The 25465-nt window shown below is 40.2% G+C and overlaps 1 protein-coding gene across 1 annotated transcript in view; it reads left to right on the plus strand.

The window, feature by feature from the left end:
* Positions 1-25465, plus strand: part of HEMG2 (Flavin containing amine oxidoreductase family) — a 525695-nt gene that overhangs the window by 110655 nt on the left and 389575 nt on the right. The window contains exons 5-6 of the mRNA XM_089438658.1: positions 16986-17036; positions 17261-17317. Coding sequence (XP_089294784.1) covers positions 16986-17036; positions 17261-17317 — 108 coding nt within the window. The remainder of the gene's footprint in view (positions 1-16985; positions 17037-17260; positions 17318-25465) is intronic.

Below are 25465 nucleotides of genomic sequence, written 5' to 3' on the forward strand. Positions count from 1 at the left end.
AGAGGTAAGACGCAAGACTGATATGGCAACAAAGAGGCGAGTAAACCCTGTTTTGAGTGGGCCATAGGTGTTGGAAGTTAACTGTGATAGGCCGCAGGCCATACCACCACAGAAAGGCATCTACGCAAGGCTGTTTGGGTTGGTATATGGCCAAAACAACAACATAATATGTGGGCATACTCCCAAGGTTAGGCCACACTAAATTGGAGGCTGTTTGGGTGATGTATTTAGCGTTGTTGCATCGTGCAAGTGCCCTAACCAGGGACAATAGAGATATATCACAACTGAAGCTGAGTTTGCCTTGTGTTGGGTCAAAGGAGTTGACCAATGCTTGGATCAGTTTTATGGGTAGTTGTAGGAGACCTTAGGAGTTGTTTGGAGGAGCCCACGTGGACTGTTGGGAAGCCTACCAAGCAGCCAAGGTGATAGTAGGCACGTCAGATGAGAGACAAGAGGACAACAACAAGCAGAGTTGCAGATGTTCCCTTGATGACAGTTGGATAGATATCCTAGGTGAGAACATGATTGGTGCCCAGATTTGTGCAATAACTCCTCTATTGTAGAAGCAAAGGGCAGATTGGTGAAGTCTGTGGGTAGCCGTGTGTAAGGGTCTCCTAGGTGTGGGGATGCCCTAACTAGGTGCAGATGCTACAACGTGGACTTGGTCTCTCGTGGACTGTTGGAGGGCAACATGAGAGTGGACCAAGTGTGGATGTGATTGGGCACTTATGGTCTGCTGGAGGACAACGTGATAGTGTCCAAGTTGGAGCCCAGTGAGCAACACCTTGATGGACAAAGGTAGTTGCGAGAAGCAGTTGATGAGCTCAAGGGTCTGATCAACTAGGAGCAGTTTGTGGAGCTTGAGACTTGTTTGCGGAGAAGGACTTCTACAACAGATGATGGGAAATCCTCCTAGCCTGTGTTCATTGTGGGAGATGGACATCTTGCAGTGATAGTTGGCAACCCTCTGTGCCCTATGTTGGTCTTCATCGGAGCAACGCAGGAAGACCGTAGTGGGCAGAATTCTCTGAGTAGTTGAGGAGCAACAGTGGGTAGATTGAGAGTTGTTTACAAGTGGAGCTGTGAACGACAGACACCAAGCCCCGTTTTGTATCTTGTACTAGTGGATGTATGAGGGAAATTATCCCTGGTACGGGAGCCCTAGACTATTGTGTTATATGTTGTTTAATATAACGAAGTTGGGTTGAAAAAGTAAACAGTTGTCTATATTCTGTGCGTGCGTGATTTACTGCTGTTTATATTCTGTCGTGCAAAGTAGTATCGTTGAGATTCTTGGTTTGGTAGCGTCAATGATTTTAAGATTCTATCCTAGACCCAAGATCGTGGAAATTCAACATATGGTACAACGAGGAGCAATAAGGATCCAACACATCAGTACTGATGAATAGGATTTAGACATCCTCACAAAGCCCTTAGGGAAGGTCAAATTCTTAGCCTTTCGAGAGAGACTTGGAGTCGTGGAAGAACCCTCCCATGAGGGTCTCGCTTGAGTTGGACATTGAGCTTTGGGAGCTCCTGGGGCCTTAGGGACTTCTTGGAGCTATGAGCAACCATAAGGTGAGTGGTTCACCTTCCCCTGTGATACCCCATGTTGGTTGACATGTGTGTAGGGTGAGTGGTTCACCTCCCCCTACGATTGATGACACGTGTGTAGGGTGAGTGGTTCACCTTCCCCTATTATTGATGATATATGCATAGGATGAGTGGTTCACCTTCTCCTATGGCATATGAGTAGGATGAGTGGTTCACCTTCTCCTGCGGATGCCCAGTATACATCCTACCCATGTAGTCCAAGACTCATTGGAAGTACCTCTCATTTGGCCAATGAGTTGGGAAAAGTGGATAGGGACAATAGCACTACTGATGGACACATCGTGTACTGCCGTACTTCCTATGTCTAGGATGCACGGTGTTCAACAACTTGATCTAGGATCAAGTCTGATTGAGGTTCTACCTCTGGATTGACTTTTGTCAGTGGAGAGTGGTAAGGTCTTGTGACTCACTCTCGATCGATTCTTTTTCATTATTCATATCAGTGTTCAACAGGGCAGAGATGAGATGAGATACATAGATGGTACATGATGATCGATGATGATGGATGGATTGGCAAGTGGAATTCTCCCTAGTTGAGAGGGAGTATTAAAATTGGTAACTAGGCCCAAATTCCACTTTGGACAACTCATTTGATGGAGATGATGATTGCATTTAATTCCTCTTTTTGAGAGGACCAAAATTGATCAAAAGATCATCTAATTTGGACAAGCAAAAGTGTGTTTTTGAATTTATGCCCACACATGTGCAAATTGTTCAGGTCAGCCACATCATCAAGTAGGCTTATGAAACCCAATAGACATGTCTCTTCACCCTCAACGACTTGTATAAATACAAGTGTCCTCTCACCTCATTTGGCATCATCATCACTCACACATTCTTCTCTCTTGTTCTCTCGTTGGTTCGTACAACTATTGGGCATACTCTTTCACTCACACGTGTGGCAAAGGAGGACGAATTTCAGATAGAATTACAAGGCCGAAAATTTCAGATTTTCCTGTAGTTTTACCAGCATTGACTTCGACTTTCTAGGCAGATTTTGACTTCGATTTCTGGGCAGATTTCTGCTTGGGCAGGCCATACACTTTGGCATAGAAACTGAGGCATTTTGAGCACTTTGACTGCAGCAGAAAATTGCACGCTGACCACAAACTTCCGGGAAGAATTTTGACCAAGTTTGACCACTGACTTTGGGACTGTTTTGGGTTGATTTTGACCTCTTGTTTAGGTCGAGTTTGATTGGGTTTGACCGAGCTGCTGATTTGACCACCATTGAATCTCTGGTTAGGGCTGAATTTCACTACAATTGATTGCAGATTTGATGGGGTTGTTTTGACTTTGATTGGGCAAGTCAACTTTGACTTTTTGTACTCTCTCTGTGCTGAACTTTTGATATAATAATAAGAAAAATTGATCAAAGGGTTTTCCCCACATTGGGTTTCTTCCCTGGCATCTACCAAATCTGGTGTTCTCTTGTCTTGGTTTGTCTTCTGCATTTTGTTTCATGTTCTATCTACTTTTACTATCAATGTGATTAATGGTTATTGTGATTGCTATTGGAAACTAAATTGGAAATTGTCATTGGGTTTCTAAAGTACATTGAAGTAATTGTGCTAAGCATAGAACATACCATTGTTAACAAAATTTAACAGGGTGAGAGTGCTGCACTTTAGAGGTCAAATTTTTTCTATTGTAGGGCCTGTGCAGCGGTTTACTAGCAGCGTCTGTGCACTTGTAGAGATTTAGAATTTGGGGAGCATTCGAGCTGGGATCTGCTTTGTAATTGAGGGGAGATATTCGCAGGAGTTAGGGAGGATTTCTTGGAGGGAGATTTGGGCTTAGTTCAGCACTATCTGAACTGTGGGGCGTTTTCTGGCCAAATTGAGCAATTTGCACTTGTTGGGGGTCATCGGGGCTCAGTGGATTAAGCCCAAACGCTTTCTGGGTTTTTGTGGGTTTGGTGAGAGGAGGCTAAGATTATTTTTACATAATTTTCTGAGCATTTATGAGGGCAGAATTCCTAGTTCCATTTAGCAGCCAAAAGCAAAAATTGTTAGAGGGGGGCGTAGTTTACCCTAGAACTATTTCCACCAGTTGGGTCCATGAGATATTTCTGGGTTTTGTTGGCGCTGGTGTGGAGAGCCTCTAGTAGATTTGAGGGCCGAAATCTCAGTTCACCTACAACAATAGTGGCAGTAATTTTCTGGGTCAGCGCAGAGGTGTTTGGTGGAGTCATTTCAGCACTTGGGCATCACAATTCCAAGCTGGGTTTTGCCTAGCTTGTTGTAGAAAGTCCAAGTTCCTTTGATCTCATTTATTGTACTCATATGTATCAGAATTAATACAATGACTCAAGAGTCTTTTCCCATATTTTCCTGTTCAAATGTGTATGGTTGTGAATTTATGAATTTAATAGTTGTAGCTAGTTCATTGCTTCTGTTATCTACGGTTTTTTTCCATTTGAAATATTACAGTTTTACCTTCAACTATGACATTTGTTCATTTAAGCACAGATGAACAAATAGCCTATGCTACTTGTGCCATCACTAAGAGGCTCACCCATCCCATAGGCTTAGCTACATTTTGCAAGATCTTGCTGGCTTGCTATCGGGATCCCACCCAATTTGGGTTATCGAGAAAATGTTGTGGTGTGGCTTCCACATTTGATATTTGACAACATACTTTGAACATTGCAAATGTATGATTTTACTGCCAATCATCAAAATTCCAGAGTTTTTTATTCATGTATACCACAAACAATATGAAGAGGCATAAACCATAATAAACTCTAAGCCTGCAGAGGCTTCCCAAAAGTTGCTAATGAGTTTATACATGTCAAAAATAAAGATAAAAGTGATCTCAACTAAGACTTCATGTTCTTATACAACTTTCCTGTCCCTCATAGTTCTATCTATTTACTTTGAAAACCATTTTCTATCTATTAGAATAATAGTGAAAAAAAGAATCTCATAATATTTGGAGACTTTGTTTAGTTAAAACTTCTGCTACTATTACTATACCAAGAGCTAATTCTAAATAATCTTTGACCATAGTTGCATAAAATGTGGAAACGTCTGGAAGTTACAAAAACGGGTACACGTGGAAACATGACCCCTCCCCCCAATGGAAATGTTAGGCAAAACGTCACATATGCCATTTTTTTCTCAAATAAGTTAATAACACATTATCTTGCAAGCAAAAAAAGAATGAAACACATAAATGACATTTTAGAAGGAAAACCAAATATATGTTAATTCTCATAGATGATTCCATAATGCAAAATCCAAAATCATTGTTTCTAGATGAGGCTATATATCCAAGTTTCCAAAATCAACTTTTATACACGAGGGTATACATCCAAAATCAGTCTTTATATAGGTGGATATATACCCTGAAAATGAAATAAAATATGAGCTAAAGACAAGTACAATTACATATCCTATTAAACCTCATTGTCATCCTCATCAATAAAAATAGAGAACAAGGTGCTTGTTCAATAGAACTAGAGTGTGGATTGATTAGAGATAAATTAGTTAGTGGAGTGATTAGAGATAAATTTTAGTGGTAGATTAAAAATTTTTGGCCATAGAAGGGCCCCACACTATTCTTGGGTGCTTGAGTGCTCCTGCATAACCAAAACAATGGCGGAAACAGGGAAAATTTGGGCTGAAACACTGCTAAAATGTTTTGATGGCGTTTCCAAGTCCAAAAACGCCATACAAGCATTTCAATAACGTTTCAGCATTTTCGAAACTGGTATGCCATGTTGGGGGCTGTTCTCCGCAACATAGTCTTTGACTTACAAGGATTACAAAAATATTTACAAGATGAGACTATTCAAATTTTCCAACTATATATACCCTTCCTATTTGAAAAATAAAGCCTTCTTGTCCCAAAATCACTATTAGCTATGAGTACAAGTCAACTTGAGTCCTCTGTAATTGAATGGTCATGAGTCATCCTATGAACTTCGGTGATAAAAGTCCAATTTCCATTAGACTCATATGGGTCTGGTTATCACCCAAACTAGTAGGTTTTCTTACGTCCTTGCAAACTGCTAAGATGGCACACATATGACAAGTGCCCTCCATCACCTCGGTATGAGTGCCCATTCTTTAAGCCCGACTCCTACTTGAATGACTTATGGGAGGATTCCCTATGTGAGACAACTGCACCCAATAATTGATTGACTAGTGCCTTGATTGGGGTCTCGGGTAAAGAGAGGAGTTAACTATTTATTTTTTATTGTTTTGGAAATGCAAATTATGCAGGAAAATAGTGTTGTCCAACAAAATGATTCACTCAAAATTGAAGAAGAGCAACATGCAAATCGCTTAAATGAGTGAAAATTTAATATATTTACAAAATATATGAGTTATTCTTGAATTGAACCTTTGGTAAGGAGGTTTTCTATGTATTTTTACTTGCTGTCCTATGACTGCAGATCTGAAATCTGCAAAAAAAATCAGGAAAACAAATTGTTAATCCCTTTACAAGGCCACACACAAGTGCCTGAACACTCTAGATTGATACTCTAGGGGTGTGGAAGCTAGGAAAACGATGTTATATCACTTTCAGCCCTTCCTAAGCTTCACATCTGCAATAGATACGAGTTTCCAACTAGTTGGAAACTTTGTTGCAGAGGTTTTGGGATCAAATCCCATTGGGTAAAACCTAGAAATAAATTCTAGCTTATAAATTAAACTTTTAGTCGCTGGAATATGCTTAAAATAGTTCCAAATTAATGATATTAACTTGAATAACAGATATGGTAACTATCACGGTGGTTTTAAAGTGTTGGAAATACTGAGAAGGGGGTGAATCAATATTTCTTGTCAATTAGTAATTTATTAATATTTTTAGAGCATTAATTAATCTTCAAAGCATAAAGCAACAATAGATAGTAGACACCAGAATTTTAGGTGGAAACCCTTCCAGGAGAAAAACCACCAAACACTTCTCTAATAATTTATGAGTACATTAATGCTTCAACTTCAACTGAAAAGGGAAGCCTCTACTCCCTAGCACTCTAAAAAAACGTTCAATTTTCCAGCTCCAACTAGAAAGACGCTCTAAAACCCTAGTTTTATCAGCTAATGCTGAAAAGATGCTCCAACACCCTTGCAAGCTCCAACTTGCCCTAGCACCACCCTACCACTCTGAAGTGTTTTCAAGCTCCAACCTGAAGGTGACTTCAACCACCTACTTAGTGCCACCCAACCACCTTGAAATTGATAACAAGTCAGACCAACTATTGCGGGCTCCCGTACCAGGGATATTGACCCACTTACAATGACTAGACTTCTGCAACTAATGTGGGCTTCTGTACCAGGGACAATGGCCTAGTTACAATGATAATGAAATCCCATCAATAAAACCCTTACAATCGGACTCCTTATCAAGTGACTCCTTTAAGACTACTACACTATGATAGGGCTGCTGCAATCATACACTTTGAATAATGACAAAGTCTTTACTGTGAAAATACTGCTGAATGATGAGACAACTGATGTAAATCCATACTACTGTAGGAATGAGGAGACCTTACTGCAAAAGCTCTTTTTGTCAAATTCTTTGCAAAATGATGATTTCAAATATTCTGAATGCATGTACTTCAGATGCCTTGATGATGTAACAATATGCACTTTTCAACTTGTTAGGGTAGTCTAATGCTTGTCTCAACCCTTCAAATAAATACTTCAAACATGTGTCTTCAACTAGGTTAACATTCATACAAACCTTTCATAAGTATCCTGTAGTAATCATATTTGAATGCCCTTTAATTAGGTTGGCTTACTTAGAGCAACAAACACATGTATAAGTGCATACCTTTTATGTCCAGCATTGGCTTGAAGAATGACCAGTCATACAAGCATACCAAGAGACATTCCACTGTAGAACTCCACCAGATGTAAACCAAAAGAGAAAGACCTGTTCCAAGAGTGCGCTTCAGGATTGATACCTCAGGCCTGTGATGCCCCAATCAAATGATACCAGACGAGACACTGTACTGTTGCTTCACAGGTCACAAGTGAATAGTGCACAAAGGTCGGCTCAATTAGATGTACAAACAATAGGTGTAAATGTGTATATATGGTCAAGGAAACTGCTGCAACTAGACGACTTCTTCGCTGGTCATGGAGGTAACTCAAGCCTCAAAACCTTCAATAATTGATAACAACCATTACCACCTCTTACTGCTGTCGAGGTTATTGATTTATGAATGCTGGAGATAGATACAAATTTCCAGACTTGCAAATTTTTCTGACTTGCGGATTGAGTTGCAGCAATTAGGGATTGTGACAGACCTAGAGCTAGATCCCAATCTACAGTGCTAAACTGTAGAACTTCACAGGTCGAAACTTTTAATACACCCACACCACAGGAGCTATAACACTTGTCGAAAGTCACGCTGTCTTTGACTTGGATTTGCCGTAGAGAATTGCACAGGGTGGAAGAGATTAACACATGGTTGTTCTGCACAATATTCCAAGAAATTCATGTCTCAAAAAAGGTCTGAACTAGCGTAGAACTGTGCCCTAACAGAGGATGAAATATTCCTGAATAAGGTCTCTGAAAATAATGTTGAAATTTGGTACCGGAGGACAGGTGGTTCCCTAAGACTTTGATCTTTGGCCTAGGGAAAAGTGTCCAAAAGAATTTAATTTTTCTCGTAAAGTGACTTTGTAATTTTTATAAAGTCAAATGTAATTTAAAAGTGACTTCAAGTGATAAAGTTACTAAAGTCTAATTTTAAAGTGACTTTAATAAAGTCAATGTAAAATTAGAAAGAAAAAGTGACTTTGGAAATAAATGACTAAGTGGGTCTTTACTAAAGTGGGGTGAAAAAAAAATAGAAAGTGAGATTTAAATGAGCATTTAATCTCAGCCCTAGATCTCAATCTATCTCAGCCATTGGATTTAGGGATTCCCCAAAAGTCACTTAGGGTTAGATTAAAGGAGGAAAAGGAGGAAAAGGTCATTCATTCTTTCATGAGCAGATTGAGAGAAGGAGAGCAAGAGAGCAAGGGAGATTTCTGGACAGGGAGGAGAAGGAGGCAGCAGCTTGGCACACATTCCAAGGCAACATTTTAGCAAATCCGTACAGCTGAGTTAGCACACAGTGAAAGGCAGATATTGGGCACGATTTTCTAGAAATCCGTACAGCAAGTGCACAGAAATCGAGGAGCAGAAATCCATACAGCAAGTGGCTGTACCTTGGCACGCAAATCGAGGCAAATCCGTACAGCTGTACTGCTAGTTTTTCTGCACGCAAATCGAGGAAATCCGTACAACGTATTTATGGCAGCTTACACGCTTGTTTAGGCAGGCCGTACAACAACATTTAAGGCTAAAATTTGGGCACAAAAATCGAGGAGGCCGTACAACATTTATTGCTGTTCTGTTTTGCTGTTTGCAAGTTTTTCCAGTTGGCTGTGAGGTACGGAAAACGAGATAAGCTGTAAAAGTTTGCTTGCTGATTTTTCACTATAAAAAACATTTTCCAGAAATAAGGAGCTTTCAAACTAGTTTTCCCCAAGAGTTGTAGGGGGTTTTTCCAGGGTCACCTTGACCAAAAATCACTGTGTTTAAATGTGTTGAAAAGCTGTTTGTATGTGCTGATTTTTATATTTCTGCATTTTCCAGCATTTTGTAATTTTTCCAGAATTTGTGTTTTCAGCAAAATTTATTTTTCAGTTGTTGAATGTATGGATATGGGAAAAGGCATTTAACTATTTTGGAGAAATAAGGTGAAACTGAAAACCGGGGTGGGAAATGAGAAATTTTTTACATGGTATCAGAGCTTGAGTGTTGAAGTGCAGTTTGGGACAACAAGGAGGAAAATTACAGCCTGCTGATTTTTCACTCAGAAAATTCCAGCAAGCTGATTTTTCACAAACAACAGTTTTATCTTTACTACAACAGTGCTATTTTTCAGTTTTAGGACAACAGGATGTCATTGGGATTGAGGGTGGAGGATAGGTTGGATGGGCATTCCAATTACAGCGTTTGGAAGGAGAGAATGCAGAGTATCTTTGAGGAGGCAGAAGTTTGGGACATCATGGTGCATACCACACAGAACCCTGTTGTTGTGCCTATTGATGCCATTCAGTTGGCTGATTATAATAAAAAGAACAACAAGGGTAAGAGACTGATTCTAGACGGAGTCAAAGACCATTGCATTCCTCATGTGAGAGGAAAGAGAAATGCCCATGAGATGTGGACAACATTGTCCAATCTCTACCAGAGTACCAATGAGAACCGGAAAATGGTCCTGAAGGAGAAGCTGAAGACCATTAAGATGGGTAATGATAGTGCAGCTGGATATCTCACAAAGATTACTAATGTGAGAGATGAGTTGGCAGCAGTTGGAGAGGTCATTCCACCCACTGAGTTGGTGCGGATTGCAGTGAATGGCCTCCCCCGTTCATGGATGAACTTTGCTGATGGGGTTTGTGCACGTGAGACCCTTCCCACATGGGAGAGGTTTTGGGATGATTGCATTCAGACAGAGATCAGGAAAGGTCAGCTTGGGGCAGCCAAACCAGTTGAGCAGGATGAGGATGTAGCACTGTTGGCAGGAGGAAAGAAAGGCAAAGGGAACAAGCAGGCTTCCACAAGCAATGGTGGGGGCAAAGGCAAAGGTAAAGGTAAACGGGATAACACACAGAAGGACTATTCCAAGGTGAAGTGTTGGAATTGTCAAAAGATGGGACATTATGCAGTTGTGTGTCTGGAGAAGAAGAAGAAGAAGGGGAAGAACCAGAGCATGGCAGCTTTAGCAGAGGTTGAGGACTTTGCAGATCGTTTTAACCGAGAGTTTGCGTTCACTGCATGTAAGTCCTCTAGTGTAGGATCACCTGCCACACAGGTTCAGAGGGAGCATGCTTTTCCCTTGATTAGCGGAGCATCTTCGGGTATCTGGTATGTGGACAGTGGGGCTTCACGTCACATGACAGGAGTCCGTGAGTACTTCTCAGAGCTCTCAGAGAGTGGCACTGATATAGAGGTAGTACTCGGTGATGACAGAGTTGTTAGAGCAGTCGGTGTGGGGACACTGACATTTCAGAGGGAGTCCAAACCTCCCTTGAAAGTGTCAGATGTTCTTTATGTGCCAGGGATGAGGAAGAACCTCATATCCGTCTCAGCTTTGGAGGATAGAGGATATGAGGTACTGTTCAAGGGAGGACAGGTGTTGATCTATCCCAGGGGCACTCCAGCTAATTCAGCTATAGTGATAGGTGTACGCCATGCAAAGGTGTACAAGTTTGCATTCCAGCCCCTTTTGGCATTGAGCAGTAGTACCGACAGAAGAGCTAACAGTTCTGAGCTGTGTGAGATTTGGCACCGCAGGATGGGGCATATGTATCATGGAGCCTTGAGGACCTTGCGGGAGATCACTACAGGTGTGCCAGATTTCAGTATTGATCACTTTGATACTTGCAGAGGATGTGCGATGGGCAGGTTTGCCAAATCCCCTTTTCCCAGCAGTGACAGCAGAGCCACTGGGATACTTGATTTGATTCATTCCGATGTGAGCGGTCGGATGTCTCATGTTTCCTTGAGTGGATATGAGTATTATGTTTTATTCATTGATGATCACTCCAGGAGGACCTGGATTTATTTCTTGAAGACCAAGAATGAGGTCTTCAAGCGGTTTCAGGAGTTTAGAGCTCTTGTGGAGACATAGACAGGTCGGAAGATCAAGTCCCTGAGGTCGGACAATGGGGGAGAGTACACCCTTGGAGAGTTTGTTGACTATTGTGCGGAGGCAGGCATTAGGAGGGAGTTCACTGTTCCTTACAACCCCCAGCAGAACGGGGTTGCGGAGAGGAAGAACAGATCCATTGGAGGGGCTGCCAAAGCCATGTTACATGATCAGGGGTTGCCATTGTTCTTGTGGGTAGAGGCCTGCAACACAGCTGTTTATTTGCAGAACAGGAGTCCGCATCGTGCCTTGGGGCACATGACTTTGGAGGAGGCTTTTTCTGGGAAGAAGCCTGGTATTGGTCATCTTCGTATCTTTGGGTGCATTACATACTCCTACATACCCAAGGAGAAGAGGACCAAACTAGAGCCCACCGCAGAGAAGGGTATCTTTGTGGGCTACAGTGAGACCTCAAAGGCCTTTCGAATTTACATTCCTGCACAGAGGAAGGTTGTTGTCAGGCGGGATGTGAAGTTCGAGGAGGACAGGGCCTTTAGGAGGTCACGAGAGTTAGAGTATCTGGATCAGCCAGACCCTCAGCAGCAGTTGAGTCAGTCACAGGGATCCAGTGGGCAGGGATCAGGAGGATTCAGAGGTACATCTATGAGTATGTCAGGTCCGTCAGTGAGCAGTGGCTCGCCGAGCCAAAGGGGTGGTGCTCCGGGCAGCATGCAGAGCAGTTCACTAGGGAGTCCACTGATGGACAGTTCACACGGTACCTCAGCGTCTACAGGTTCAGGTGCAGGCAGGAGGACAGCAGACAGACAGTCAGGAGTTCAGGCTCCTGATGATGATGATGAGGAGGAGTTTCATTCTCCAATGGGAGAAGTACGCTCAGGGAAGAGGAAGCCCAAGTGGCTTTAGGACACCTTGAGAGATGCCACATCTGTTGCTGAGCCTAAGAGGCCGGTCAGAGAGAGTAGACCACCTGAGAGGTTTTGTAGTTATATGGCAATGACTACCAGCATCCTTGACTCTGAGCCTTCTAGCTATGAGGAGGCAGCTAGCCAGCAGGTTTGGAGAGAGGCCATGCAGGAGGAGTATTCTTCTATCATGAAGAATGATGTTTGGGAGGTGGTGCCGAGGCCTGAGGGCAAATCCGTGGTTACTTCCAGATGGCTTTACAAGGTAAAGCATGCTGCAGATGGCAGCATTGAGAAATTCAAAGCGAGGTTTGTGGCTAGAGGGTTCTCCCAGGTAGAGGGAGTTGATTATGAGGAGACCTTTGCTCCCGTGGCTCGATATACTTCGATCCGCTCCATTATATCGATAGCAGCAGAGATGGGTTGGAAGATCCACCAGATGGATGTGAAGACTGCATTTCTCAATGGCTTCATACAGGAGGTGTACATTGAGCAGCCACAGGGCTTTGAGGTGCATGGGAAGGAGTCCCATGTGTGCAGACTGAAGAAGGCCCTTTATGGCCTGAAGCAAGCTCCCAGATCTTGGTACTCCAGGATAGATACATACTTGCAGGAGATGGGTTTCACAAAGAGTGAGGCAGATCCGAACCTTTACTTTATTGTGATAGGTGAGGAGCCTCTCATTCTGGTGTTGTATGTGGATGACTTGGTCATTACAGGTGCAGAGAGACTCATAGAGCACTGCAAGAGAGATCTTGCGGCGGAGTTTGAGATGAAGGACATCGGCTTGATGCATTACTTTTTGGGTTTGGAGGTGTGGCAGGAGGAGGGGCATTTCTTCCTGGGGCAGGGGAAGTATATTGTGGACATCCTTGGCAGATTCCACATGGAGGATTGTAAACCCATGTTGACACCGATGATCACCAACTGGAAGAAGCTTCATGCTTCGGATTCCGAGTTGGTGGATCCCACATTGTACAGGCAGCTGATTGGTTCCTTGATGTATTTGGTCAACACTAGACCAGATATTTGTTTTGCAGTCAACACGATGAGTCAGTTTATGTGTGAGCCTAGGAAGGTTCACTGGGTGGCTGCAAAACACATTTTGCGGTACTTGCAGGGGACAGTGGATTATGGTCTGGACTACAGGCAGGGGGATGGAGTGAGATTGGCAGGTTATACTGATTCTGATTGGGCAGGTTGTGCTTCTGATAGGAAGGGCACTTCAGGGTTTTGTTTTAGGTTGGGTTCGGCAGTAGTGTCATCGTTCAGCCAGAAGCAGCAGTCAGTAGCATTGAGTTCAGCGGAAGCAGAGTATATGGCAACCAGTCTAGCTAGTTGTGAGGCCATCTGGCTTCGCAAGATGTTGTTTGGCTTATTTGGTCAGCCGTTGAGACCTTCAGTGATTTACTGTGATAATCAGAGTTGCATTAAACTCACGGAGAATCCAGTGTTTCATGACAGGTCAAAGCATATCAGGATCAAATATCATTTCATCAGAGACTATGTTCAGAAGGGAGCTGTGAAGCTTGAGTATATTCCCACTGATGAGCAGGTTGCAGATATTCTTACCAAAGCCTTACCATGGGGCAAGCATGTCTACTTTAGAGACAAGATGGGTGTGGTGAGGAACACCTTCCTCGGTAAGAGGGAGTGTTGAAATTTGGTATCGGAGGACAGGTGGTTCCCTAAGGCTTTGATTTTTGGCCTAGGGAAAAGTGTCCAATAGAATTTAATTTTTCTCCTAAAGTGACTTTAAAATTTTTATAAAGTCAAATCTAATTTAAAAGTGACTTTAAGTGATAAAGCTATTAAAGTCTAATTTTAAAGTGACTTTAATAAAGTCAATGTAAAATTAGAAAGGAAAAGTGACTTTGGAAATAAATGACTAAGTGGGTCTTTATTAAAGTGGGGTGAATTAAAAAAATAGAAAGTGAGATTTAAATGAGCATTTAATCTCATCCCTAGATCTCAATCTATTTCAGCCATTGGATTTAGGGATTCCCCAAAAGTCACTTAGGGTTAGATTAAAGGAGGAAAAGGAGGAAAATGTCATTCATTCTTTCATGAGCAGATTGAGAGAAGGAGAGCAAGAGAGCAAGGGAGATTTCTGGACAGGGAGGAGAAGGAGGCAGCAGCTTGGCACACATTCCAAGGCAGCATTTTAGCAAATCCGTACAGCTGAGTTAGCACACAGTGAAAGGCAGATATTGGGCACGATTTTCTAGAAATCCATACAGCAAGTGCACAGAAATAGAGGAGCAGAAATCCGTACAAGTGGCTGTATGTTGGCACACAAATCGAGGCAAATTCGTACAGCTGTACTGCTGGTTTTTTGGCACGCAAATCGAGGAAATCCGTACAACATATTTATGGCAGCTTGCACGCTTTTCTAGGCAGGCCGTACAAGTTTTTCCAGTTGGCTGTGAGGCATGAAAAACGAGATAAGTTGTAAAAGTTTGCTTGCTAATTTTTCGCTGAATATTTCTCACTGTAAAAAACATTTTCCAGAAATAAGGAGGAGCTTTCGAACTGGTTTTCCCCAAGAGTTGTAGGGGGTTTTTCCAGGGTCACCTTGACAAAAAATCATTGTGTTTAAATGTGTTGAATGGCTGTTTGTATGTGCTGATTTTTATATTTCTGCATTTTCCAGCATTCTGTAATTTTTCCAGAATTTGTATTTTCAGCAAAATTTATTTTTCAATTGTTGAATGTATGGATATGGGAAAGGGCATTTAACTATTTTGGAGAAATAAGGTGAAACTGAAAACCGGGGTGGGAAATGAGAATTTTTTTACAAATAATGCGTTGAATACCAAGAGATATGACGTAGAGGATTGGTGATTACGACTGCGGCTAGGTCTGTAATACACCCTAACGAATGCCCTAAAACATTTGCCAATAAACCACAGACCCTCACTGTTCCTTGACAAATAACCGTGTATAAAAATGGATATTTAATCTCAAACTTGATGCCCTGATGAGGGCCAAAAGCCTTCTTCCTGCAAGAGAGACCAAATCTTGATCCTTAGTCTTCTAACTCCTTCGCTAGTCCTGCACAAATTATAATAGAGAAAACCTTATCCCAAAAACCATAACCAAAACCCTCTCACAATCCTGCCTCTCGTTTGATCTGCAATGACTCCACAGGGCCAAAGTTCTAATTTTAGAGCTTGATCAAATGATATTCATTGATTTGCATACTTAGGAGATGAGTTGAGGTCTCCTTATATAGTTGTGGATGGCTCCATAAGAGACAATCGAGTTCCTATTTTGGGGGGAGACATTGAATTTTAAATTCAAACTTTGGAGAGAAAAACCCCTTTGAGGGTTTTTGAATTTTGAAATTTTGTTGTCTTTGGTGCCAAAACCCTCACATGTCCTTGATTAAAAAAAATACAAATATTCACAATTATCCTTTTGCCACAAGTAACATTATTTTAATCTTTGGTGAGGATCCTTATGACATGAGCATTTGTGTTGGCCAAGAAAGAGCTGCCACATCATCACCCTTTGGGGTTTATGCCCACAAGTTGGGGGTTTCATCTTCAAACAAGCATAACTCCCAAACCGTGAAGGTTCTCGTGTCGTGCCACATACCACTGGAATCGGCTTGATGAGAGGAATCCAACAGAAATGATTCAGACTCGAAAAACTATGAGTTTCCATGTCATTTTGGTCAACAAAGGTGGGGCATCTTCTGGTGCTGCTTGGGTTGACATTAATGACAACCACATTTCAACACTAAGATGAGAACTTACTTGGAGAAGCCCTTGTACTTTGGAATCTGGATCTCTGCAAAATTTGAAGATGTATGGCTATAATTTAATGCAGATCTGTAAAAACCAGCTCAATATACCCATGAAATATGTGTGTTTGAAAGCTTAAAACAAAGTATATTGATACTTGGACTAAATTTAAAATTTATGCTCAAAACCTCAAGGGTTACTCGCTAAACTTGAGATAAAATCTAACGAATGCAAGCTAGTAAGTATTTAATAAAATAGAAAATGAAAAGTTTTTGGATTCTTTTAAATAAGAGAATGGTTGCTGAGATAGGCTTACCTTGGCCACAACTTTACCTCTCGATTTTTGGGTTGTGAATCACATTCACTCTTAAGTTGGTCTTGCAATCTTGACAATGAGCTGAGTTTGGGGTCAAGAAGACTTTGTTGAGCAACCAATCATCCATTCGGAGATTATTCCCCCTAGCATGGATTTTTTAGACAAGGAAATTTTTATTGATCCATACTTATCTTAAAGTGTAGAAACCTTAGTGAATCTTATTAATTCTTAAAATGCACATATAATGTTTGGCAATATTTTTATATAAATATACAAATTTCTAAGGATTTTATATAGATTGTAGAAACTTTTGTCGATTTCTAGAGTAAATACTTTTATCTTATAGAATTTGGGCAAATCATTTTAGAAAAATGTGGAAACGAGTGAATCTTTTTTGAAGAAAACATGGAGAATTAGACCATCGGTGAAATTTAGCCCCTCAAAATTTTCCTGTTTTTAATGAGAATGTGGTTTTTAATTTCAGATGGAAATGAAAAAATATTGTGATTATTCAATGGATAATAGTTAATTAAGATCTCATAAGTGTAGAACATTCTTCTTTTAGCAGTTTAATGCTCTACGTATGTTTTCATTACTTGGACCTTCACTCTTGAGAAGGTAGATGTCATATTTGACGAATGATGATACTGTTAGGTGAGTTCACTTGTTTCACTCTAGATTCTAGAATATGGAATCTGAAGGAAGGTCAGCATGTCTGCGTTAATTTTCTTCTATTTTGTTTGACTGTACTGATGCTACTATGATTTTTTTTGTAGCCCATTATGCAGAGCAAAAGGTATATTGTCAGAGATGGCAAACCACAACAGGTGAGTTTTTCCAGTTGTCTCTGATTTTGATTTTGGCTTGCTTGTTTAGAAAATATTAAAGCTTCTCCTTCCCTGGTGTAAACAATACATAGCTGGACTAATTATCCTCTTTCTTCGGGTTTGGCTACCATGAATACTTTCCTGAATACATCATATAACCTTACAGCTGTTTATTGTTATTTCCTTAGCATTCTCAGTGCAATGTGGTTTTCTGTTTTTATCAGTTACCTTCGAATCCTGTGGCATTCATTGGAAGCAAGATTCTCTCAGCACAAGCCAAGGTTTGGCCTCTCTCTCTCTCTCTCTCATGTTTGACATTTTTCAGGCAAAAGGAAAGAAACATAATGAAAAATAATATAACAGAAAGTAAACTTGTCTATAGTAGTTGGGTTGAGCAGGTAAATCAAAGCATGCCAGGTTACACTTACCTGACTAGAGTAAGCTTGCCTATATGAGCTTCCGCTCAATATTGAATTTGACTAAACTCCTTTGTTTTCGCACCAGACAAACTAGTTAAGAATCTTATAAACCCCTCCTTGGTTTTAATATCCAAGAATGTGAATAGTTTCTTTTGCTGGTAAACACGATAGTATGAAGTGGCCCTATGTTTCTTTGCTGCTCTGTTCATGGCTGGATGCCAGGGGAAATGTGCTTCATAAATAATAATACTGAATGAGGTGGGATTCTTTCTTTTAGGTTAAGGAGACAACTGTAATATTCCCAGTAGGAAATATCCCAAAATGACAAATAATTTTCTGAGCTTTAATGAGTTTTCCCAATGAGAGTTTTTGTCAAACACTTTGTTGGCAAACTGCTGTAGGTGTAAATTTCACTTGTTTGTTTTGTACATAAACACAGCAATACAAATTTGCAACCAAACCTTAATCCCTGGATGACCATGTAAGACTCACATATAACAAGATTTATTGAAAGACATTGCATTATGGCCAAGCTGGAACTTATTTTCATTCATCACATAAACTCAAAGAGGGAAATACATTGCAAACACAAACATAGGAACGTGGTGTCTTCTATGGCATTGGCGTTTCAGCCTGATGTTCATTCCCTTGGAATATATCAGCAGCGGTGATCACAGGAACTCATACCTTCATTGCTCAAGTTTTAACTTCTGTTACGGGGGTACATTTTTGAGAGAAAATGGCATTGCCCATTACACTGAAATCAGGTCCATGGATAATGAAAGGTACAGATACATATATCCTCAGAATTTGCAAGAGTGTTCTGCCCAGAAATTGATACGACCAGCAAGGAGATGGAAGGTGTTGATAGGTCTGTTACAGCACTGTATGATGGTGATCCTCCTCTGAAATATAAGGTCTACTACAGAAACAAAATACAGCCCAGGGAGACATCAAATCTGGAGCAAAATTACCAAATCATACAAGCATTCGACCCTCCTCTAAGATGAACAATTTGGCCTCTTAGCTTCACTGCTGAAACAAAATAATTCAGCCAGCCTTCTTGTTGAAAGAGTTCTGGAAAATTTTGTGGAGTAATGGCACTTGGAAACCCTCAGTCTTTAAAAGAGGAATTCGTCCTCAATGCTACAGAAATTGGTCTCCAATTTGGTTATTAGGTTTGGCTTCAATCTTGAATTGAGCTTGATCTCACACAACGCATTCCTTGTTGGCACCAAGATAAGGAACTCAGTCTCCCACACTTCTGCAACTCGCCCCAATGAGTTTGATCAATAGTGCAGTCAAGGAGAGGTACCACACTACTATGAATACTTCAGATCTCAGAGTCTAGTTAAATCTGGAATGGAGAAGCAGACTCCAGAGTCCTCCTACTCGAATTTGAATGATTCTGCCTCTTTCTAATATGGCAGTCAGTATGGCATTAACCAAATCTATTTGGCCTACTGAACTTGAGATGAAATGTATGAAATCCGTCCTTGAAGAGGCTCCAAGAATTGATCACTAAACCCTTGCTATTTGGCCCAAATGATGGACATAAACTTGTCCTCTTGGTGTTGGTAGTCTCTCCAATAAGCCCAATTGGAAGATCTGAAGTGATCTTCCCCAAAGAGCTAACTAGGGTGGCACTCAAAGTCCACCAAATAGAGCTTTGAGTTTTGCTTGAAACTCTTTGAAACTCACTTGAGCTTCTTCTCAAATGTCAAATAGAAATGGTAAGATAGAATGCTTTGCAATTGAGTTCCTCTTCCTTTTATAATTCTTCTAGAGCCTCCCTTTAGCTTCTAGATCCTCCCTTTTCCCTTATTATTTTATTGGTGGGGGCCATTTTCCACTTTATTGCCATTTGAATCAAATAATAATTTTCCGCCATTCCAATAAAATAATAATTTCCTTCCATTCTCCAATAAAATATTACTTTGCCACCATTCTCCATTAAAATATTACTTTGTCGCCATTCTCCATTGAAATAATAATTTACCTCCCTTCTCTAATAAAATATTATTTTGCTGCCATTCTCCATTAAAATAATAATTTCCACTTTTCTCCCACAAAAATAATATTTTCTCCTTTTTATTTAATATCTCCAAAATTGGCAAAACTCCTTAGCGAATTTTGCACTCACAAAAATTGGGAACATGACAGTCCTCCCCGCCAAAAATTGCTTGTCCTCAAACAATGCCTAAACAAGCGCCCCCACTATCTGCTGGCCCAAACGACCACTGCAAACAATACTAGGGTCCCAAATGTGCCACTAAGTCATCCTTGTGTCATGCACTATCCTGTCATAAAGGAATCCCTCGATACTAGGATCCCAAGCCATCCTGATCAACGTGAAGCACCCCTTGCTCCACCTGTTGTCCAACCAGGTAAATGTTAGAAAATAAAAAAGGCAGAAAGATTTTCTTATGTTGATAATTACTTGTGATATTCTTGTAGTTTTATTATCTTCTCTTTATGTTCTTTTATCTTAGTTTCATCAAACAATCATCAAATCAAAACATGAAGATCAATGACACCAAATGTAGGCATTCATCTAGGGATAAAACCCCTCTCTAGGGGAAAACCTAGTCAAACTCTTCCACTAATCAAATTTAGATAGACCAAGACCTTAGACTTGACCTAAAGACCTTCCTCCTCCACCAAGTCAGCCTTCCAAGATGATTCAACAAACTTCAGTAGTCTCTTCTTGTCCAGCAACTACAACTCAACAACAATCCACAATTTTGACACCCAACAACTTCAGAATTTCGGTCGAGCTAGCAATGCAACAACTTCGCATGTGTGAGACAAGGAGAGAGAAAAATTGACTTCTTATGCTTGACAAAGACTTCCTTCTCCTTCGCTAGGGTTTCCTTCCTCTTCCTTGAATTTCACACCCTTTTTTTGCCTCTAGCAATTGCAGATCAAACTTGTTGAGTTGATGCTACAAATGAGGTTGAATTATTGCCTTTATATAGTGCTTGTGTGAGGTCGAATTCCCTTGATGAGGCCGACTTGGTGGAGGAGACCTAAAAGACCTATTTTACATTAAAATAAATTTCTTTTTTGATAGATGAAGCCCAAGAAGGGTCTTTAACATTATGACATGGACAAGGATACTTGACATAAACCCTAGAAGCCTGCAATGGAGGCTTTGACCTATTAACCATTGACCCAAGCATGAAACCTGTGCTTTAGTAAGTTAATTTCTTTTATAATAAAATTTCTTTTTCTTTCTTTTGACAAATACATTACATCATGACTTAAATACAATTATGAAGATGGATACTAGTTACATTTTTCAACACTCCCTCTTAACTAGGGCGGTCTTCATAATTACATATATACAAAGGTACATGGAAGATATCAAAATGATATACTCTATGAAGAGTTCACAACACATGCAGTGCTACAAATTAGATCCCTAACCAGGGTACTCTAATCAGGTTGGACTAAGGTGTGTTTCAAGCTTCAGCCTCTATAGGTACCATCAGGCTTCCTCTCTAACACCAACCCAGGGATCTACGTGCGTATCCAAGGTCAGAGCTCTATGACCAATGCCACCCTCCCTACTTCGGGATCTAGACATCAACACATAGGCCAACCAAATGTCCTCCCAAGCATCTTGTTGCCACAAGATGCTTCATCTCTCCTTATCAACCAAATCAGATATATATCCACCACTCCTAACGTTCAACCTTTTTACAGAGAGATCCTGCATAGACACAATCCCAATCAGTGATAAACCTTCAAATATATATACAAGTAAACACAAACATTCAGGGTCCTTAATCATTCTGATGCTACTTATATCATCATTAAGTTATCCAAATACTAGTTGAAAGCTTTCTTCTTCTCTCACTTTTTCAGTAGCACCAAACACAACTTCAGTTCTTCTCAAGTCCTTTTCACGAACATCCATTTGTAGTTCTTTTATTCATTCTTCGATTTCATTCTTTCTTCAAGGTACTCATTATAACTGTCATAATATGCCCTCCCTCTCAACTGGGGAGATGTACCTTTTCTAAGCTCCCTCTCAACTTAGGGAGAACAACAACATCAAACATACTTCATTCTTTCTCATGTCATCAAGGTCATCTTGATCATCATCATTCTTATAGTTTCCTTCGTAATGCTTATCATTATTATCATCTTCAATTACTAGCATCTTCAACAACTTGAAGATTATGTACCCGCAGAACTTTAATAACAAGTACCACCAAATACAAATATACAGAAGCATGAAATTAACTATGTCATTACAATGGAAGCATCAAAACATTCAAGCTTTAGACATCAAAATTTCAAATACCTAAACTTAGGTTCATAATCAACAAGGGTCACATCTTTTTACATACTGTACTTCAATATCTTGCTAGGGTTTTGTCATAAACCCTAGACTCCATCTTCAAGACACAAAGCCTTCGATAACAATCAAATAACAATCTAATCATAGTACTGTACATCTAAGGTTTCAACAATATGCTATTAGAATTACATGTCAGACTCTACTAGGGTTTGTTGCAAGCCCTAGATTTTATCATCAAAGCTAAACAATATCATCATGTCCTAGAATATCAATCTCTACTAGGGTTCTGTTACAAACCCTAGATTTCACAAACTGGAACTTGAGTATCAATAATCAAGTTAACATACTCGCATATACATATCTAGGATGTACTAGCATTTCACTCCAATATCTACTAAATAAACCCAAAACATCAATATATCAAAGTTAGATATACAATTTTGACTAGATTAGGGTTTCAATTGTGCAGAAGAATATACACCTAGGATATCATTCCTAGGATCTTACTTTAGTTAGTACAAAGGTTTTGTTCATAAACCCTAATTTACCAAACCCTAAAAATCTAGGGTTTCATTATATAAGACATTAATAACAAACCCTAAAGGCCTAGGGTTTTGACCATAACAATACCAAAACCCTAAACTTCAAAAGAATAGGATTTCATCATATGTTCTAGACTTTATCAACAAACCCTAAGAGAACTAGGGTTTCATAATCAACATTGACATACCCTTAACATCAAGAGGCTAGGGTTTTACAGTGAACCCTAAAGGTTAGGGTTTCACAAAAATGATCAAACAACAAGAAATAGTAATGAGGGTAGATTCAATCTAATGATTAATCACCCTAACAAGAGACATAAAGATGTTAGTAATGTAAAGCAAATTTCAAAAGAAGAATGATCATACCTTTTGTATGAAGAGGACCTTGTAACAAAACTTGTAATCTAAGACATACCTTGAGTTGTTCTTTAACAAACCTTGTAGGACTTTAATTCTTGAAGAAATTCCTTTGAAACGGGACTTATTTCATGATTCAAGTCTTTCCTTTGAAGTCTCCTCCATAACATTTGTGTATTTTGCAAGTTTTCCTACCAAGGGAAATTATAAAGAAAAGGTTATTAGTATGTAATACAAACAAATCACGATATGAGGGGAAACCAAACATAAAAGAGGAAAAACAAGAAACAAGATACTTATCTTTTAGTAAAATGGTGAAGGCTCCCTCTTAATCCGGTCTTTTTGAGGGATACCTAGAACTTATCAAAATAATTCAAAAATGTTCTAACAAGATATATGAGATCAAAACATAAATGACAAACTTTACAAAACCTTAAAACAATAACCTAGAAGGATATGTAAGGAAAGATTTAATAGTATAAGTCTTTTGTTAGTTTTTGTAGCATCGAATGTGTTCTAGCCACGAAATTTGGTGGAGAGGCTAGAATTCATGAGATCTCCAAAACCCAAAAATCGTTTATGAAAATTCCGCCTAGAAATGACTTAATTAGATTATTATCCAATTTTAAAATATTTCCTAAGTCTAAACTTAGGGAATATGGTTAACTAATCATAATTAATTAAGTCAAGGCGTGAATAATCACATGGATCGACTCCAAGATGATCCTAGCCATTGATTATGTTTTAATGACACAGTTATTTTTGGACAATCGTCCTCAGAAAAACCCAATGTGGGAAAACTGGTGCAACAGATGGGGGTTTATTCATTATTCTTTAGCAAAATCTCATGTACAAGTTACAACCAGCAAAACAGAAGTGAAAAAATTTACAGCCAGGAGAAGTACTCCTCTTCCCTCAGAGCCCTTCTACATCCCTCTGTGTCAATTTTCCCTTGTTGGCCTAGCATCAAACTGCCCACACAGTCCTAACGTCAACCTGCCTCTGCGCTGCCTCTTTCTGCGTCAACCTACTTCTGCGTTGTCTCTCCCTACTCTGCATCTTATTGCCTTGCACTCTCGAAAGATGTTGATGCCCTCTCTTCCTTTCTCACTTGCAACTCTCCCTCTGATTTGATTCTCTTGCCGAACATCGACCAGTGAGAATATCGATCTTATTTGGGTAACTGAGTATCCGCCTCTGGTGTGTTCTCCAAGTTCCCATCAAGCCTTCTCTTGTAATCCTCTCGTTGATCAATCAACGGCCCAGATTAGATCCTAACCAATGGCTAGGATCATATAGACTTGATCTCCGCCTTCTTCTAGAAGTTTCACCCATAGTTTAGATTAATACCCATTAGTTATTTTAATTTCATAAGTTTAGACTTAGGGTCCCATCTAAAATAATTAATTATTTTAATAAAATTGTCTCCAGGTGGAATTTCCCAAAACGATTTATGGGTATTGGAGAATGCATGTGTCTAAACCTCCGTGCAAAATTTGAGACTTAGAGCACATCCGATGCTACCAGAAATCAAAATTGCACAATGTCCTCTCAAGAAGGACAAGGACAAGAAGCATGGTCCGAAGGTTGAATCCACAAAGATCGAGGAGGAGTTTTCCATGGTTCCCAGATTGTTAAATTATGGTATGTTCTATGCTTAGAGTAGTTTACTTCTTTTCTTCTTATTAGCCACGGATTTGCAATCACAAATACATTAAGTAAAGTGGAGATAGAACATTAAACGATCAACAGAAAACAAGCCAAGACAAGAGACACAAGATGTGGCGGCTAGCCAGGGACAAACCCCAATGCGGGGAAACCCTTTGATCAAATCTTCTTTTATCTTCAATAGTTCAGCAGAGAGAAATAGTACAAAATCAAAATTCTGTAATTTTATATCAGCAGCAGCAAACCCTAGATCAATGAAGTCAAACTTGGTCAAACGAGTTGAAATTGATCTCCAATATGCTTGGTCAATTTCCGGTCAACTAGCCCTCGAACAGCATAAAGAGTCAACCCTTGAACAACCCCAAAACACAGTCAAACTATTGTTGACTGAAGTCAACCAGTTGCCCAAAACTGGGGTAGTCAACGCTGGTCAAACCTGTGGATGGATTGCCTCGATTTTTGTGCCAAAATCTACTGCCTGCCTAGGAGAGGCAGCCATACCAAAACCACACCCTCGATGAGTCAACGCTTGGTCAACGCAGGTCAAAGAGACCTTCAACAGTTTTTGCGTCCTCCTTTCAACGTCCTCCTTGCCCTAATGCGTCCTCCTTCTTCCCACGTGTGAGCGACTCCTTGTATAACCCAAAGCTAAGGAGAGAGAGAGAGAGAAGAATGAGTGAGATGAGATGATGAGAAAATGAATCAACTTCTCTTGTATTTATATGATTCACTGGGCATGTGTGCCACACATTTAACTGCTGGACGACCTTGACAATTTGTCAAGTAAATACAAATAAATTCATATCTCCATAAATACTTGTCGGAATCGGATGATCTTTAGATCAATCCTACACTTCTCAATAAGAGGAATCTAGGAAAAATATCAGCTGCCATAAATGAGGTGACCCACATGGAGTTTGGCCCTAGTTGCCAATTTTAACATAGATACCTCCAGGGGAGAGTTGGGGTGATCTAGTACTATAGTTCGAAAGAACTGCAGATGGGCAAAATCCTTGAGGGGTCCACCTCTCGGATCAATACCTTGCTACGGGAGCCCATATTAGAAGTAGCAGGATGGACCATAATCAGTTGATGCAAAGAGTGTTGGAGTGACAACTGCAGTGGCAAGGAGCG

This window comes from Pinus tabuliformis, chromosome 9 (genome assembly GCF_031772625.1).
Source record: "Pinus tabuliformis cultivar Carrire ecotype Pingquan chromosome 9, CPIR1, whole genome shotgun sequence".
NCBI lineage: Eukaryota > Viridiplantae > Streptophyta > Pinopsida > Pinales > Pinaceae > Pinus > Pinus tabuliformis.